This window comes from Macaca thibetana, chromosome 18, assembly GCF_024542745.1.
Source record: "Macaca thibetana thibetana isolate TM-01 chromosome 18, ASM2454274v1, whole genome shotgun sequence".
NCBI classification, from domain to species: domain Eukaryota; kingdom Metazoa; phylum Chordata; class Mammalia; order Primates; family Cercopithecidae; genus Macaca; species Macaca thibetana.
In genome coordinates this window covers 62,232,818-62,252,686 of record NC_065595.1, presented here as the reverse complement: position 1 = coordinate 62,252,686, position 19,869 = coordinate 62,232,818, and the positions used below count along the sequence as shown (strand labels likewise).

The following is a 19,869-nucleotide window of genomic DNA, read 5'->3' as shown; positions in this document are numbered from 1 at the left end:
AGAGTCTCGCTCTGTTGCCCAGGCTGGAGTGCAGTGGCCGGATCTCAGCTCACTGCAAGCTCCGCCTCCCGGGTTTATGCCATTCTCCTTTCTCAGCCTCCCGAGTAGCTGGGACTACAGGCGCCCGCCACCTTGCCCGGCTAGTTTTTTGTATTTTTTAGTAGAGGCGGGGGTTTCACCGTGTTAGCCAGGATGGTCTCGATCTCCTGACCTCGTGATCCACCCGTCTCGGCCTCCCAAAGTGCTAGGATTACAGGCTTGAGCCACCGCACCCGGCCTCTTTTTAGCTTTTAAATGTAGCTACTAGAAAGCTGAAACACCAGGTGTGATCTCTCTACTGGACAGCACTGTTCTAGACCCTCTAACTCTCTCTCCACTCTTTCAAGCAGTCTATCAATCCTATCTCTTTACTATCTCATTTTCTATATTATCCCCTCATATTTAATAGCTTCTGCCTTGGGCTACTGTCCTTCAGATGAAATAATTTTATTATATAGGCATCTTAAAATGTTAAGAAAAATCACAAAGTAGACTACTCTTTTTCAATAGCATCAACTGTCAATTCTGAAACATAGACTGATGTAATTTCTTTAACTCCAAGGAATGAAGTGAATTAGCTTCCATTTCTCAAATTTATATCACATTATATATTTACATTAAATGAGATTTAGTTTTAAGTTAAATGTAAGAACTATTTTTAACTTCAAAAAATGCTTCCCATGACTCACATTTGCTGGGGGTCGGTTCCCACTGGTAGATAGCTTCCACATTTTCATGGAAATACGTGCTGGATTAATATTTTTAATGATACTGTCATCTTCAGAAATAACACTAATCATAAAATCTGTCATGGTAAACGTTAAAAAATTATTTTCTTTCTAGTTCAATTAATGGATATGGTTAAATAATTGTATGCCTTAAAGCAAATATCTTATTTAAATGTTTAAAGCATACATGTTATTTAAATGTTAATACAAGTCTGACGAAGAAATGTATAAATTCTAGCATACAAGACCAAAAGGCTAGAATGTATGTATACTCAGCAACTTAAGAGTTACGCCAACTGGTCATAGCACCATATGCTTTACATATTCCAAGAACAGAATATTTACTTTCTTGTATGATTTTCAATAGCATACAATAGCCAAGAGATCATTATATATAATATTCCCATTATATTTACCACCTGTAACATTCATTTGGTACCTGTTATTGTAGTTTTTTAATAACAGGAAATAGATCTCCCTGAAATAGACTTAATATTTTACATATGGTATAGAGAGTCTACTTTATAAAGTATAAAAAGCTATGTGCACATGTAACTTAATTATTAAAAATTATTGTCAAAAATTTTTAAATCTAAACTTTGAGGTGCTTCATTCACTACTTAAAACTATGTACAGGGATTCACCTTTTTAAGAAAATGGAAGTCTTTCAGAAAATTATTTGTGTAAAGCAAAAACTAATTTCCTATTAATATCTGCCACATAATATTGAAATCATTTGCTTCCCTGTCTCCTACATTAGACTGAGCACACTGAAAACTGTCTTATTCATTACTGTAATTCAGAGCACAGCATAGTATCTTAACATAGCAGTATTTAATAAATGTTTGTTTTTCTTAAATATCTTTAATCATAAATGCTGATGTGATATATTTTCACTCAAATTAAGCTAAATGATTCTAGTTATGATGGGTTTAAGATCACAACACAATATTTAGTAGAGCATAACTCCATAATTCTCACCATATGGCTCCTATTTCTTTCACACAATTTTACAATTCAGTGAATGTACAAACACCACGTGAATTAATTACCTCAGCCTATCAGTTTATGTATGAACTTTCAGTTCATTCTTGATATTAAAATAAATGCAAGACACGGGAATAAGAGTAGGCATTGCTAAGTTAAATATATTTTCTTTGCCCCTTAAAAGGATTTTTTTTAAAAAAGGCTATTATAAGCATGATTTTTTATTGTGCTGAACACCTAGGATAAGTAATTTATTCCACTAATGTACAAAGCAAATTATCATTATAGATTTATTTATGTATATGAAATACTCACCAGTGAAAAGACCCCCTGCTAAGAAGGAAGCATCTTTGTCATATTTAACATTGAGACGAACGGGTTTTTCTGGATCTGGAAGAATCATTAACTTAATTACAGGTCCTTCTATGATACTTTTGTTATAGATGGCTTTAACCTGCAGAGTATGCTCTCCTCTAGCAAAACAAAACAAAAGGGGAAAGGGGTTCAAATTACATTTAGTTAATTTGAGTGAATAATCTAAAAATTTTGAGACAATTTACGCAAAGTTCAACTCTTAGAAAACCTCTCAACTTCTATTCAGTCCCAACTCTTGCCTAACATTAAATAGAAGGATAGTCATTACTTTTAACTTCAGCAAAGCAGTAGAAGAAAAATGAATCTCTGTAACACCAACAACTATCAAACTTTTGGTTCTTACCTAGGGGCAAAAACACTGAATACTCCCAAATTAGCCCTGCCTTTCTCATCTGTTTTATGCTGTTGGTTTGAAGGCGTGAGCTAAAAACAAAACAAAACAAAACAAAATGGTTAATTAGAAAATTCTAGAGATCAATCAAGTTCTTTTCTTCCATTACAATGTTCTTTCCCTCTATTCCTATTTTAAAAGCAGTATTTGCATACTTCCAAAATCTAAATTTTAAAAATCTGAACTAGTTGGAATAATGTAGCATGTAATGATATAATCCAAAGTAGAGTAACAATCACTCATCTTGATCAATTTCACTAGAATTTAATGTATTTCAGTTACTAAGTTGCAGATTTCTAGTTCACCGTTTCAATATCACTGATACATCAAATGAAGTTTACACAAACAATGAAGGTATATTCTAAAGCTGGGGCAGGTGTAGGGGACTGTACTGGAGAAATATATACTGTACACACACACTCAAGTCAAAGGATCACAGCACTATCTTAATTCTTCATTTTTCTCTTGAATGTTTACTCAGATACGCTTCTCAAATTTTTGCTGCAATACTACATTCACAGTGATAACCAAGCTTTCACTTTCAAGAGATCAAGAATCAGTGGCCACATTTCCTAATAACGGATTTAGAAGGGTCTCTCAGCCTTTCACAGATGGTTCTCCAGAAACCAGAATCATATCTTTATTATGGGGTTAAAAATAATCGTCGTCTAACTCTACTGGAAGCAAACATTCAGAATAACAGTGAATTTGTAGACCACAGTAGAAGAAAAATCAGACTGTCTCCCAAACCCTAAAACCCATCTCAACTTAGTAGAACCTAAAGAATAGGTAATAATGGTACATGCAGACAGGAAAAGCAATAGCTGAATAGGAAAAAATGAGAAAGCACACTTGAAATGATAGGATGAAGTCCTATGTTTATACCTGTCCCAGTTACTCTCTGGTCCATTGTCTCTCAACCCATCTTTCTCAAAATAAGTCTCCCATCTGGGTATCAAATCCTTACTGACAAGCCAGAGAAGTAAGTCTTTTCAGGTCTTAGAGCAGCAATATCATAGACTCATTTAACAGACTCATTTAAAAACTCCAACTGTAATTACTATGAAAACAGGTCCATGTGTATAATAAGCCATTCTTTGCACTTTAATCTTCCATACAACTTTTAAGATCACCTTTTCAGGTTCTGGGAAATCCCTACTGGGATTCTGATTGAACTATAAATAATTGCAAGAGAAACATCATCTTTACATAATATCAACTGGTTTCTCCATTACATTTATATTTATTTTTTATATGTGGAGGGATACTCAAGATTGTCTGAATATGACCCCAACTCCCCCTGGCTTGCCAGCAACAACCTGGCTGGGACCAATGAATTCCCTTCAACAAACAGAAGAGACAGTATAAAAATACAACTTTATGGCCAGGCATGGTGGCTCACGCCTGTAATCCCAGCACTTTGGAAGGCCAAGGCGGGTGGATTACCCGAGGTCAGGAGTTTGAGAACAGCCTGGCCAACATGGTGAAACCCCGTTTCCACTAAAAATACAAAAATTAGCCAGGCATGATGGCACATGCCTGTAATCCCAACTACTCAGGAGGCTGAGGCAGGAGAATCACTTGAACCTGGGAGGCAGAGGTTGCAGTGAGCCAAGATCACACCATTGCACTCCACCCTGGGCGTTGCAGTGAGACTCTGTCTCACAAAAAAAAAAAAAAAAAAAAAATTGTACACACATACACACACACACACCTTTGCAATGAATAGCGGCTTTTCCTCTTTCCCCTAGAAGGAGGGCCTCCAACTTTGCACCAGCCCCTAGATCCCAAGCAGCTTCTCAATACTCATGGGAATAACTGATACCTAATCTTGAACTTTCTGGTAGTCAAGACTGTTCCTCACCTTTATAAGACCATGTTCATACTTGCCCCATAAGAAGAACCACAGAGGGCAGGAGCCTCACCCTAGAATATACCAGCATGTTCTAGCAGCTCTGCCCAGGATCTGGTAGCTCTCTATAAGTAGAGGATAGGTACCTGCATGACTCTTTTTGTTTAGCCTCACCATGTATGTTTCCCCAATAATGTCTGTTCCTTAATCCATTCTGTGGGTCCCTGTGGTATCTGTCTTCATTCACTTTGTCAGTGTTAATTATCTATTTATTCATCCTAATCTGAAATGCAAATCTTACTATATAAGAAACATTAAAACAGTCATAACTGTACAATGTTGGCCCCTTGTTGTACTATTGTAAGATATAAATTCTACTTCCTCAAAATAATTTAAAAATTTTTTGAGGTTTATTTACGCTAAGTAATAATAAAGATTATGTAAAATATATTTTTTTAAAAAGAAGCAATATGACAGCTAAAGATACTATCATGAAAATGAAATCCAGAATTTTAAATGAAGATGTAAGGAAGTTTAAAACTTACCTTTAAATTGCTAGCTTTTGTAAGACTTATTTTAACATGTTGTACCGGTGCTGGATTATCCCACTGATCACAAAGTTGAACAATAATAGGGTTCTGTAAATCTCTTCCATTAATCACTGGAATGCACTGAAAAGAATAGAAATATTTTAAGAAACACTAAAATATATGGGCCAAACAATGCAATTACTTGTATAATTGTGTAACGATCATTTAATTTATCTCTGTTCTATTCGCAAATGGCTTCTTTGGTCAATGAAAACAAACTTTTGAAAGTCAACTAAATTGTGTGACCCTCTTACCGAAATGATAAATGATCTGAAAAAAGGTAAAGCAACACCTGACATTACAGTCTTCCCTCAGTATCCACAGGAGATTGGTTCTAGACCCCTAGTGGATACCAAAAGCTGCAGATATTCAACTTTTTTATATAAAATTGCATAGTATTTGCATATAACCTAAGCGTACACCTGAAATCATCTTTAGATTACTTATAACATCTAACACAATGCAAATGCTATGTAAGTACTAGAATGTGTTCAACAGAAATGGAAACCTATCTTTGGTTCTCAGATTTAGCACTGGTAATCTCTAGTTTAGCTTCTCCTTCAGTTAATGTTCAGCTCTCTTGCCATTGTGCATTAAAAGTAGTAACATGGCTTTCTAGCCCTTGGTTAAATAGGACTATTCACTGATGATCTACACTGTCTTGTTGACTTAAAATGCTTCTTGCTTTTTCCCTAGCTAATATGTAAGGCTGTATAATTCTAGAAATCTGCTTACTGACCTATTAACATTGGGCACATCAAAGGAAACAGTGTTAAACAAGATACCTGACAAAAGCCCAATCCTCTGGGTCAATATTTTAAAAGTTTACAAAAGATGGAAGGGAACTAAAGAACAACAACAAAAAAAAACTGATTTATCACCTCTCCTCTAACAAGAATGTTCCTTCTGCTTCCTCTATCCCCTACTCTTAACTGAGGTAGTTGGTTACCAGATTACGGGAAAAGGCTGCTGAAAATGGAAAGAAAAATTAACATTCTGCTATGGATAGGACATTATGAAAAAACCAAAGACCCTTGAGATTGGTTTAGTTGTGTCCCTCTACCATAAAGTTTACACAGCTACAGCCTTGTTCCCTCTGCCAAAGTTTACAGAAAGCTTGAATTTTGAAAACTGCTGAGTTTCCAAATGTAAACATACAGTATTTCATTCCTAATCAAGTAACTGTTTACCAAAACTACCTTTAAAGGACAGTCTAAGTTTTTAAAGGACTCCTAGCTACTTTTAAAGGTTATCTTTAAGTAAATGACTTGCAGCCCAAATGGCTAATAATAATGTTTTCTAGAAAATAGAAAAAGCAAATTTCTGAAAAAAAAGGTTCATAAGCATTTTAATATCACATTTAATGTCACTTTTTAATACTGGAATGTTAATATTTCAGCATTTCAGTTTCCTCATTTACTTGTCTTTTTTTTTTTTTTACCTTTTTACTGAGACAAATTCTCACTATGTTGCCCCACCTGGTACTTTTTAACTCCTGGGCTCAAGCAATTCTTCCACCTTGGTCTCCCAAAGTGCTGGGATTACAAGGCATGAGCCACTGCACCTGGCCAGCTCCCTCATTTATAAAGAATAATATATGTATTTATTAACACCCATATATTTTTCTATTCATCATGTTTATATATTATATCAGTTCCTCCTCTCTGAACAGATCCTATCGGGGAGAAAATGGGTCAGCAATTAGAAAACTTAGAAAAATTAGATATCAAATAATCATTTTTCTAGCCTCATCTACATATAACCATATCTCAACGGACTGATGTATTAGTTTATGTTTTAAGTTTCTGGATTATTACGGATCTACAAATAACTCCTACAAATTTTTGAGCCAACAGCCACCATTATTTTTTTATATTTATCCCCCAAAACGATATAAGACAAACATGTCCAGTTTTTTCCACCTCAAAACTATTTCCCATAACTGTTCCAGGTAATAGTCAATCAACAAATCCCTTATTGGCATCAATAGGTATAAAAAGTGGTTAATTTATGTTTTGTAAGTGCTCCCAGAAAAAAAAAATGCACTGGCTTTTCAGTAAAACCCTTTAGTCAACACATTATTATTTTAAAAACTGTGTTTTATAAAGCACACTGTCATAACCAGTTTATCTCCTTTTTAAACTCACAAGTGAAAAAGAGCAATCTCAAACTAAGGCATGACCATGTTAACCTTTCTTAGATGACCTGCCCCTTTACTAAGATAAATTCACCTACTACCATGATTGTGTGAGTTCATTTTCTTTTACAGAAAATGTGGGCTGGGAACGGTGGTTCACACCTGTAATCTCAGAACTTTGGGAGAATGAGGCAGAAGAATCGCTTGGGCCCAGGAGCTCAAGATCAGCTTGGTCAACATGGTGAAATCCTGTCTCTATTAAAAATAAATAATTTTTTAAATTTTTTTAAATAAAAATTTTTTCAAAGTTAGCTATCACATCAACAGTTAAAGTCCTGGCTGGGTGCGGTGGCTCATGCCTGTAATCCCAGCACTTCGGGAGGCCAAAGTGGACATACTGCCTGAGGTCAGAAGTTTGAGACCAACCATGGACAACATGGTGAAATTCTATCTTTACTAAAAATACAAAATTAGCCGGGCATGGTGGCACATGCCTGTAATCCCAGCTACTCGGGAGGCTGAGGCAGGATAATCGCTTGAACCCAGGAGGTGGAAGTTGCAGTGAGCCAAGATTGTGCCAATGCACTCCACACTCCAGCCTGGGTAACAAGAGAAACTGTTTCAAAACAAAACAAAACAAAACAAAACAAACCGTTAAAGCCCTGCTATTTCACAAGCAAATGCCAGAATCTGGACATTTTAAAACTAGAATTCCATCAAAGGATACAAAATTTCAGTTAGATAGGGGTATTAAGTTCAAAAGATCAATTGTATGATGATGATTATAGTTAATAGTATATTGTATTCTTCAAAATTGCTAAGAGAATAGATTTCAAATGTTTTCACCACAAAAAAATGTGAAGTAATATGTGTGTTAATTAGCTTGATTTACCCATTCCACAATGTATATATATTTCAAAATATGTTGTACACAATAAATATGTACAATTTTTGTCCATCAAATTAGAATTCTAAAATTTCAGTTAAAAAAAAAAAAATCAAAGGATTTGGCAGACATTTACAAAATTAGTGTTTAAAATTTAAGTACTTGCATAGGAAGTCATAATGAAGTTTTTATGGGTATGACTTGATGTCTGAGATATGCTTTTTAAAACTCCAACAAAAAGTTATTAGATTAGTATAAGAGAACAAAGAACAAAATTGGCAAAAATAAGTAACTGTAGAAACTAGGTAACTGGCACGTGGGAGTTCGCTACACTATTCTTTTTATTTTTATGCATGTTTGAAATTCTCTGTAGTTTTTAAGATCTGAATTATTACACTCATTTTTAACAAATGAGGACACAATGATGAATCAAATAGCAAAGTATTAAGACTCACATTACCTTGCTCTTTTGTTATTTTTACTGTTAACTGTTAGTTGTTACTTCAGCAACAAAATATATCTGTTCTGATCCACTGACAATCTGAAAGTAATAGGCCATGTAATATTAAATTCTTTCAGTGAAGACATGAAGTGACTTACCTCCTTCAGTTCTGGCCAGTCTATAAGAAGAAGTTTAGCAGGAGGTCCAGAAATTAGTTGCACTCGAATAAAGTCAGAAAACTCATGCCAAGTAAAACAAAGATCCTTATTTCCAGGAGGACCTGGAATAAATTTGATGCCTCTTACACTTATACTCTGTGTGTTTTCCTAGTGAGGAAAAGTACATTGAGAAAGACAGGGGATATCACTTAGTTTTCAGAAAAACAAAATAAAATGTTTTGTCATTAACCCATGGGCATACAGATGTGTTTCTTGGTAAAAGGACAGAAAATAAATTGTACCTATGCAATAATGGCATGTCATAAATTTTATTTTCAAGAGAGGAGAGATTGAATTTCTTCTTTCAAGGGGTAGGGGATCCAAAAGGTTCTGGCTATGTCTCTTTATCTTTTCTTAATTTCCCTCTTCCTTGTACTTTCTCCTTTCTGCTACCTGAACAGCTTTTATACTTTTTTTTCCCTCTGTTTGCAACATTACTTACCAGATATACACATTGTTTTTCTTTAGATTTTTGTATATGAAACCTTAATAAGAGGCTCTTCCCTGATCACCTTACTTATTGGCATACTATCTATCCCCTTCCTTACTTCATTTTTCTTACCTCTTATTTCTCATCTATTGCATGTCCTCTCCATGACAAGATGATTTCCACAAGGGCAGGAGCTTTGATTTGTCACTACTCAATCTCTATTACTTAGAACAATGCCTAACATGTCATATTAATGAGAATCAATGAAACTAGCCTATAATCTCTGCAATATGACTGAATGATTCCACACTGGCATGAGTGCTATAGTATTCATATTTTAACGGTGACCCTTGAAGATTCAGTCATCTTAAATTTCTACTAGGTACAAATCTGCCTCATCAAAATTTTGCTTTTGTTTCTGGGCTGCTGTAACAATATTTCATCAAAATTTTAAAATCAGGCCAGGCACAGTGGCTCCTGACTATATAATCCCAGCACTTTACAAGGCCTAGGCGGAAGGATCCCTTGAGCCCAGGAGTTCACGACCAGCCTGGGCAACAGAGTAAGACCCCATCTCTACAAAAAATTTTAAGATTAGCGAGGTGAAGTGGCAAGCGTCTATAGTCCCAGCTAGTTGGGAGGCTCTGGTGGGATCACTTGAACCCAGGAGGTCGAAGCTACAGTGAGCCATATTCACAACATTGCACTGCGCTCCAGCCCGGGCAAAAGAGTGAGATCCTGTCTCAAAAAAAATAAATAAATAAATCAGAGAGAAAACTTCATGTTTTATGTTCTCGATGATCTGTAGAACAGAATATTTTATGTAAAAAGTCACTGCAAAATAATCAAAATTAATTTCTCCTAAAAGCTCAATAAGCACAGAAGAATTTTTCAATATTCAGAAAACAAATTAAATAGATATTCCTTAGTAAAATGTACTGAAGTTCAAAATATGTAAAGTCTATCTTAGGGTTCCAAATTTGATAGCCCTTCTGAACCAAAAGCCTTTCTGAAGGGGTGATTTCTTTTTTAAAGTCATGTTGGAAGTTGTTCTGGTTTTATTTCAAATCTTGAAAATGAAATTGCATTTACAAATTGTAGATGGGTACAAACAGAATTAAATATACAATTCTGAAAATGGGCCAAGATGGTATACATCAATTACAGAACAACAGAAGTAGAAAAAAAGTCCACTTGGCTGGAGAGTAAAGAGCTATGGAGAGAGAAAGGGGTGAGATTATGGTAGGGTGGAATACTGTAGGTATTACAGGCCATACTAAGGCAATTGATTTCAAATGCAGTAGAATGTAACACGCTGATAGGTCTAATGGGTAGCATGAGAACTGAAAATTGACCCCTGGATTTGGTCAGGTAGAACAGAGCAGAAAAACATGATGAAAGTGGCTTGCTACAGAATGACAGAAAAGGATGTGAAAACATACAACTCTTCCAAGGAGTTTTACTATAAAATGGAGGAGGGCAGTAGATGGACAGGAATACAGAGCCAAATGAAGCTTTGCTGGTTTTTCTAGAGGGATTTTTCCTTTTGTTTAAGATGAGTGACATTCCAGCATGTTTACATGCTGGTGGGACGGATCTAGTAGAATAACTGAAGATGTAGGAAGATGGGTTATAATTTAGGAACAATTAGGAGCCTGTGCACAGAATGATAGGAAGCAGGGATTGTTTATTCATAACCACAGGAGCACATTTATTTTCTGATTTCATCTACCTGTAGCGTGAAGCTAGAAAATGGAAGAACCTAAAAGTCAAAGAGCACATTTTATCATTGTGGAGGGAACAAAATATTCAAAGTTCCTCAGTAGTGAAAATGATGCTCTCAACATTAGAAAAGAGCAGAACAGATTACTGGAGACAGAAATGCTAGTTAGAAGGGAAACATGGAAGTTATTTTTGTGACTGCCCCTGTTAAGAAAAAGTGTAATAGAGACTCAAAGAGGAAAAGTTTAAAAAAGCATTCAATGATCTAAATGAATTTAACTTCCCTTTGACCTGAGAGATCTTCTCTCTCACCCACTGTGGACTGGCAGGTTCCTTAAGACCCAACTCCACCATGTCCTTTTCGCTAAAGCTGTCTCTACCTCTCCAAGCAGACTACAGCATGCTTGTTTGTTTTAAACTGAAAGAATTCCACCAGAGTTTTTATTTTTTAAGCTAACCTGAATTAAGTGCACAGTTGCAAACCTTTATAATGATTTTTTCTCTCGGCATCCTGTTAATACAGGGTTTAAACACCAAGAAATTTTATTTAAATAGCTGCTATGAAAAGCTATCAAAAAAAATCTATACACCACAATCTTTATGGATAAAATGGTATGATGTCTGGAATTTGCTTCAAAATGATATGGTATGGGGAGAATGATGACTGTTGAAGATGATGGGAACACAAGAAATACCCATTCTATGTTTATTTCTGCGTATGTTCAAACTTTTTCATTATAAGATTTTTAAGTGCCTTTTATGACTTTTCAATTTAAAAACTAAAATCAAACTTTTTTGTTATACTAGTTTTTCCCAAACTTTTTGTTACACATATAACAATAGAATGAATCAAACCAACATGGTATAGAAAGTAACCATACCTGAAAGGTTGTTTTCAAATTTGAGCTATCAAGTCCAACCCCAGCAATTGACAAAGAAGATAAAGAACTTGGTGAAAATGCTTGAATCTGATTTCCGTACTGATCCGTAATTATTATAACTAAAAAAGGGGAAGTTTTATTTTAGTATTATCTTTTAATAGAAGATATAAATATCTACAATATACTTTATAAAAACATGCTTAGAAACTTACTCTTTGTTCTCTTACTAATTTTTGGTAATAAAACAATTATACTCATTTTTTAAATTCAGTATAAAATAAAGATTTACATAAGTATATTTTCAACTACATTTAACACGATGCTAATGTTAATCAGATTTTTTTTACCATGAAAATCTGAAGATAATATTTTAATGTAATTTTCTAGACATAAGAAAAAATACATAGGAATCCATTCATACATGTACGTTATACTTTCATGTTTAAAAAAGAATTTTTTAATCCAAATGCCCATCAATGACAGGCTGGATAAAGAAAATGTGGCACAAATACACCATGGAATACTATGCAGCCTTAAAAAATGATGAGTTCATATTCTTTGCAGGGACATGGATGAAGCTGGAAACCATCATTCTCAGCAAACTAACACAGCAACAGAAAACCAAACACCGCATGTTCTCACTCTTAAGTGCGAGTTGAACAATGAGAACACATGGACACGGGGAGGCGAACATTACACAGCAGGGCCTGTCGGGGAGTAGGGGCTAGGGGAGGGATAGCACTTAAGAGAAATACCTAATGTAGATGACGGGTTGATGGGTGCCGCAAACCACCATGGCACGTGTATACCTACGTAACAAACCTGCACGTTCTGTACATGTACCCCAGAACTTAAAAAGAATTTTTTTAGGAGTATAGTATCACTATTTTGTCCAGGCTGGCCTGAAACCCCTTGGTTCAGGCAATCCTCTCGCCTCAGCCTCCTGGGTAGCTGGGACCACAGGCATGTGTACCATGCCAAGCTTATTTTATACTTTTCTTATTAACTTCTAATTAGTAATATTATTACTTCTAACAAAAGGCAAGATTTTTTTCAACAAAATATGTTTGTCACACTGATTTCAAAGCTATGTCAGCCTGGGCAAACGTAATGAAAATACTTCAATCTTGTCTGACAATAGATTTTAAACCAATAACATTATATGAACCCAAAAGCTTTCCTTTCAGATTATGTATCTAAAACATCCATAGAAGGAAACATCTGTTTTTTTGTTGTTTTTAAAGCAAGCCATACTAACCTACTTCTCCTTGAAGCTCTTGGCCAATCTGTACGGTTTTTCCTCCTTTCATCTCACATTTTAGATGTTTAGGTTCATCAGGAAGTGGTCTGAAATTGTTTAACAAGTTAGAAGTCTTTAGTTAGAGCATTAATTGAAGTAGTTCCAACATGCTACAGAATAACACATATATAATGTTCATATCCAATAACTCAAATATAATAACACCCCTTCAAATAACTGTTTAATTTATATAATCTGCTATTAACCCAAAAGAAAATAGGAAAAAGATACTTTGCAAAGCTAGTAGAGAATACGGACCAAAAACTTACAGACATGTTAAGTCACAGTATTAATGCTGGATTAAGAGGAAATTATGACAAGAAAACAGACGAGTTAATAACTCACTGAGTGATGTCATCACGGTCAGAATGCAGCACATTTGAAAATTCTATCTCAAAAACAGAACTATCCTAAGTGTTGGGAAAAGTATAGAAATGGGTAGAAGAATTAAAGTCCAAGAGGTTATTGGAAAAGAGGTGGCCAAGAAATTGATAGACCAGTGTAAAAGGTTTCTTTTACACATTCACTTAATTCTGTCCCTTCAATATAAGTTCTACATATTAACTCTGGTGGGACTCTCAGCTTTAAAAATTCTCACTAAGCAATGAAAGAATTTTTCCTTCTGAACAACACTGACTGATCACACTGTATCTTATGAATTTTTCATGTCTTTGTCATTTTGCAGGTGTTTTCACTGTTGCTGGCACTAAACTTTCCTTTAATAAAGGTTCCAGATACTAGAAGGTCAATTCAGTGCAAGGTTATAGTGATAATAAAAATTAATCGCTATCACCAATGATACTTTATTCCAAAGACAATCTATCATATTTCATTGAAACTGTAGTATTTTTACATTAAAAACAACTTTCATATATGTGCAATGGAGGAAAGTATTTTGTTGCCACAGGCTGCAAAATATAATGAGTCCACAAACCTTACTGTAAATGCACTTTCCAAAGACACATGATCATCTTGGAAAGAAACCTGGCAATAGCGCATATCTTTTACAGATGTTGGTACTTGCACATCAGGAAGAAGACCCTGTAGCAAGTGCTCTTTGTTAATCTCAGGAGTCCAATTAACCTAGAAGAAAATGATATATTTAAGAATAATAAAGCTTAGTCTGTCTAATGTTCTCCTACTGCCACTTCTCTTACTCTTATAACTACATTATAATCCATCTTCTTCACCTCCAAGAAAAAAGTCTCTTTATGGTCAGAAATGGTGTGGTTCATATACTACTATGATACAGAGGCATCCTCTTTGTCTCTGTTGTTAATGTTGCCCTATTTTTTAGTGAGACAAAATAAAAATTCTTAAGTCATTTCTTTAGTGCTTTGCCAGAAAAGTATCACTGTGGCCATTATCGTTTAAAAGTAACATATAAATCAGATCATGTAATTCTGAAAAGCCATATTCAATTATTTTTTGAAAAGAATCCTACTTATTCTTACTCAGCAAGGTGAGAAAAAAAAAGTTTTATTTAACTTTCTGGACATACTTTGGCCTTAATCTCTTCTTGGGTGCTTTCAGTTCTGTATTAATTTACACCTCTTACATTCCATATTTTGTCATTTAATCCATACTTTTTCAAGTTGTTTGCTCTACTCTGTCCTTACTTTTAAACTTCCAATACTTTCTATTTAAGAATTCTGACCTCAACTTTCTCTCTACTTTTATTTAGACTTCTGTAGTTGATTTTAAAATCACTCATATTCTATTTTTACTTTTAGATTTTATAGACAAGGTCTCGCTCTGTAGCCCAGGTTGGAGTGCAATGGCATGATCACAGCTCACTGGAGCCTCCAATTGCTGGGCTCAAGCAATGCTCCTGCCCCAGTCTCCTGAGTACCTGAGACTACAGGCATGCACCACCAGGTCTGCCTAAGTTTTTGTTAAGAAGGGGTCTCACTATGTTGCCCATGCTGGTCTTAAACTCCTAGCCTCCAACAATGCTCCCACCTCAGCCTTCCAAAGTGCTAGGATTACATGTGTGAGCCACCATACCTGGCCTTAAAATCACTAACAATCTTTTTTTTTAAAAAAAATTCTAATTTACACTTTATTTTTCCTCTACTTTTAGGTTCAGTGGGTACATATACAGGTTTGTTACATGGGTAAATTGCATGTTGCTGAGGTTTGGTCTATGAGTTATCCCATCGCCCAGGTAATGAGCATAGTACCCAATAGGTAGTTTTTCAACCCTTGCTCCTCTACTACCCTCCCCTCTTTTGGAATCTCCAGTGTCTACTGTTCCTATATTTTCCATGGGTATTTAACGTTTAGCTCCCACTTATGAGACCATTCAGTATTTGGGTTCCTGTTCCTGTATTAATTCACTTAAGATAATGGCCTCCAGCTGCATCCATGTTGCTGCAAAGGACATGATTTTGTTCTTTTTTATGGCTGTGTAGTATTCTGTGGTGTATTTTCTTTATCCTTATTTTCTTTATCCAGTCCACTACTGATAGGCACCTATGTCTTTGTTGTTGTGAATAGTGCTGAGATAAACAGAGACTGCATGTATATTTGGTGAAATGGTATCTTTTCCTTTGGGTATATATATAGTAATGGTATCACTGGTTCAAATGGTAGTTCTATTTAAGGTTGAGAAATCTCCAAACTGCTCTCCACAGTGGCTGAACTAATTTACAGTCGCACCAACAGTGCATAAGTATTCCTTCTTCTCCACAACCTTGCCAACATTGTTATTTTTTGATGTCTGCTATTTTTAAATATAGTCATTCTGACTGGTGTGAGATGGTATCTCATTGCTTTTGATTTGCATTTCTCTCTGATTATGATGTTGAGCATTTTTTTCATATATTTGCTGACCCACATGTATGTATTCTCTTAACAAGTTATCTGTTCATATCCTTTGCCCATTTTTTAAATGGGGTTGTTTTTTGCTTGTTAAAGTTCCTTATAGATTCTGGATATTAGACCTTTTTAGAATATATAGCTTGTTAATATTTTTTCCCATTCTGTAGTCTGTCTGTTTACTCTGTTGGTAGTTTCTTTTGCTGTGCAGCTCTTTAGTTTGATTAGGGCCCACTTGTCAACTTTTGTTTGTGTTGTAACTGCTTTTGGGGACTTGGTCATAAATTCTTCATCAGGGCCGACGTCCAGAATGGCTATTTCCTAGGTTTTCTTCTAGAATTTTTATGGTTTGAAATCTTATATTTAAGTCTTTAATCCACCTTGAGTTAATTTTTGTATAAGGCAAAAGGTAGGGATCCGGTTTCATTCTTCTGCATATGGCTAGCCAGTTATCCCGGCACAATTTTTTGAATAGGGAGTCCTTTCCCATTGCTTGTTATTGTCACCTTTGTCAAAGATCAGATAGCTCTATGTGTACAGGTTTATTTCTGGGTTCTCCAACCTCCTCCGTTGGTCTATGTATTTGTTTTTGTACCAGTAGCATGCTGTTTTGGTTACTGTAGCTCTGTAGTACAGTTTGAAGACGGGTAGTGTGATGCCTCTCATTTTGTTATTTTTGCTTAGGATTGCTTTGAGCCCTTTTTTAGTTCCATACGAAATTTATAATAGCTTTTTTCCAATTCTGTGAAAAATGACAGTAGTTTGATACGAACAACACTGAATCTGTAGATTCCTTTGGGCGGTATGGTCACTTGAATCATACTAGTTCTTCTGACTCATGAGCATGAAATGTTTTTCCCTTCTTGTGGGTATTATCTACGATTTCTTTCAGTAGTGTTGCAGTTCTCCTTGTAGAGATCTTTCACTTCCTTGGCTAGATGTATTCCTAGGCATTTTGCATTTTTTGTGGCTACCATAAATGGGACTGATTTGGCTTTCAGCTTAAAAGTTACTGATATACAGAAATGCTACTAGCTTTGTACACTAATTTTGCATTCTGAAACCCTACTGAAGTTGTTTATCAGCTCCAGGAGGTTTTTGGCAGAGTCTTTGGTGTTTTCTAGGTATAGAATCACCTCCACAACGAAGAGACAGTTTGACTTATTTTCCTATTTGGATACCTTTTATTTTTCTCTTGCCTGATTGCTCTGGGTAGAACTTCCAGTACTATGTTGAATAGAATTGGTAAGAGCAGGCATCCTTGTCTTGTTCCAGTTCTCAAGGGGAATGGTTCCAGCTTTTGCCTGTTTGGTATGATGTTGGCTGTGGGTTTGTCATGGATGGCTCTCATTATCTTGAGGTGTATTCTTCAGTATCTAGTGATGGCTTTTATCACTAAGGGATGTTGGATTTTATCAAAAGCATTTTCTGCATCTATTGAAACCATATTAAATCATATGGTTTTAATTTTGCTTATGTGGCAAATCACACTTATTTATTTGTGTATGTTGAACCAACCTTGAATCTCAAAAATAAAGCCTACTTGATTGTGGTGAATTAACTTTTTTTTTTTTGAGACGAGTCTCGCTCTGTCGCCCAGGCTGGAGTGCAGTGGCGCGATCTCAGCTCATGCAACCTCTGACTCTCGGATTCAAGCAATTCTCTCTCTCAACCTCCTGAGTAGCTGGGATTACAGGTGCCCGCCACCACACCTGGCTAATTTTTGTATTTTTTTTAGTAGAGATGGGGTTTCACCATCTTGGCCAGGCTGGTTGTGAACTCTCAACCTCGTGATTCACCTGCCTCGGCCTCTCAAAGTGTTGGGATTACAGGCGTGAGCCACCGCGCCTGGCCCGTGGTAAATTAACTTTTTAATGAAAATCACTAATATTCTGTTTCCTAGTTCATGCTGCTCTAATGTTTTCAGTTACCTTTTTATCTTTTAAAACCATCTGTAGTCTCTGTTCTTTATTGTATTAAAAAAAAAAAAAGGAAAATAAGAAGGAGTTCCACAAAAAAGATAAAAGGCTTTCCTCACTCACCCTGGCTGTGTACCCCTCTGAACAGATTCCCCAGCTCAGTTCAGGCTGAATTCCCTCTATCTTGGCTTAATTCTCTCAACACCACAAAACCACTGTAAAGGCTGTACATTCAACTTAAGAAAAAAGGAGTATTCACTATCTTTTACTGTCAATGAAGAAGTGCATAGACATACATAATTACCAAATTAGAGGCACAATGTGTCAAATGCAGGCAACAACCTTAGAGAAGGTATGACAGGGAGAGGCTCTCCACTCAATGTTTTTCTTAAACTTCTTAAGAAACAAGGAAGTGGAAGCATGATTGTGAGAAAGAAGGAAATAGCTCAGAAGCCACATCCCTGGCACCACTATTAAACCACTACTTACCTTCAAATCTGCTTATAGAGATAAAATGGTTACCTCCTTTCCAAGCGGAATCAGAATTATTTCTATCTCAATTCTCTCTTCCCTCATTACGAAGGGGAAAAAAGCTGGCTAGAACAAGCATTGTTCCAAATAAGATTTTAAAACTCTTGTCAGTTGAACCCATGCTAAATAATCCTTTTGAATTACCAGATCTTATGTTTGGAAACACAGGATGGGTATGGTGTATACCAGTCTGAAAGAGCAATTGCCAAACAATGTTAACTCTCCAAAAATTTGGTTAACTGGGACTCCTTACTAAGAGTCTATGAATGTCAGCTCTCCAGACATGGAGGAATGCTTATTTCTAACTACCTCAAAAAGCCTGGAATTTTGGTAAATTCTTTTTCCACACTTGGGAATTTTATCTCCATAGACGTCAAGGGGAAAAAAGTACAGTAAGTTCTGTTACAATGCTTACTTTGAAAATGCAAATTTGTTCCAATACAATCATGTTTACTTTGAAAATGCAAATTTGTTCCAATACAATTATCAGTAAACAATTTAAGCATAAGGCAAATTTTACTTTTGCTTAGGTACGATTTCATCTTTGAAAAAACTAGGTCAACACAGAAAACTGCGCAGCTGAACCAACCAAGTGGGAACACAAAAAATGTTGCACCTCAAACACCTATCAGTCACCTCAGTTGACTATGTGTTAATGAGCCATGCTCATCCACAGACTGTTAAAACAACTTCCCCTCACTTTCAGACAACCTTCCTTCCACCACTTTACAGTAACTCAAAAGCTGCAATCATTCCTAAGACTTCATTAAGCTAGGTAAACTGCCATATTATTATAGTATTTATGTAGTTCTTAACATTTAACACGTATTATCATTATTGTTTTTGCCACTATTTTATTAGGTTCTCTTAATGGGTTACTGAGAAAGTTTGAGTATTGTGCCTCTAGTTTACATTTTCCCTCATAAGTCCTGTGATTTTTTTATTGCACAATTTTGCACAGCAGAGTGATTTTGAAGAATGCATGTGTCTCATTATAGAAGAACAAACTGAACTTTGAAAGAAGCAAGCATAGACTGTCCACTATTATTTCAGTCAACCATAAAGGGAATGCGAAAAAGCTGTCTACTTTATGTAATAAGACTCTTAACATTTTGATTTGGGTCCTTGTTCAGTGAGGTATTAAGTTTCAACATGTAGATTCAACCCTATCAAGGTACAAATGTTATATTTAGATGACAGCAGGTTCATGAGGACCAACAAAACTCTTTTCTAAGGATATTTTTAGAGTGGTATACCAATTTCAGTAATTTAAATGGCCAAATCAAGGCTCTGTAGTTAACAACACTGTTTCACTGCTTGCCTTTAACAGATCTTTTGTTTAGTGCTTTCAAAACTGCTACCAATTTATTGCTAGCTTTATCAAGGTGGTGATGTTAACTGCGATTGCAGAAAAACAGCTAGTCAGGAAGAGCACAACTAAACAAAATGCCAAAACCTAGATTTTTAAATGTCAAAATCATTTTTTTCTAAGTATAATTTTGTCACACATGAATCATTCGCATTTCAACCTACTCCATGAAAAAAGCTTATTCTTCTTAGAATTTGAAATGATAGTATAATTTTTCTGTGACAACTTTTTTAGAGACTACCCACAAAACGG

At 35.5% G+C, this 19,869-nt stretch overlaps 1 protein-coding gene across 2 annotated transcripts in view; it reads right to left on the bottom strand.

Annotated features, from left to right (window-relative positions):
- SMCHD1 (structural maintenance of chromosomes flexible hinge domain containing 1) overlaps window positions 1-19,869 on the bottom strand; it is a 150,458-nt gene that overhangs the window by 53,228 nt on the left and 77,361 nt on the right. For both annotated transcript variants that reach the window (XM_050767418.1, XM_050767419.1), the window contains 8 exons: window positions 13,913-14,061; window positions 12,937-13,025; window positions 11,679-11,797; window positions 8,586-8,753; window positions 4,918-5,043; window positions 2,473-2,552; window positions 2,070-2,227; window positions 729-844 (listed from right to left, as the gene is read on the bottom strand). In XM_050767418.1, the coding sequence (XP_050623375.1) occupies window positions 729-844; window positions 2,070-2,227; window positions 2,473-2,552; window positions 4,918-5,043; window positions 8,586-8,753; window positions 11,679-11,797; window positions 12,937-13,025; window positions 13,913-14,061 (1,005 nt within the window). The remainder of the gene's footprint in view (window positions 1-728; window positions 845-2,069; window positions 2,228-2,472; window positions 2,553-4,917; window positions 5,044-8,585; window positions 8,754-11,678; window positions 11,798-12,936; window positions 13,026-13,912; window positions 14,062-19,869) is intronic.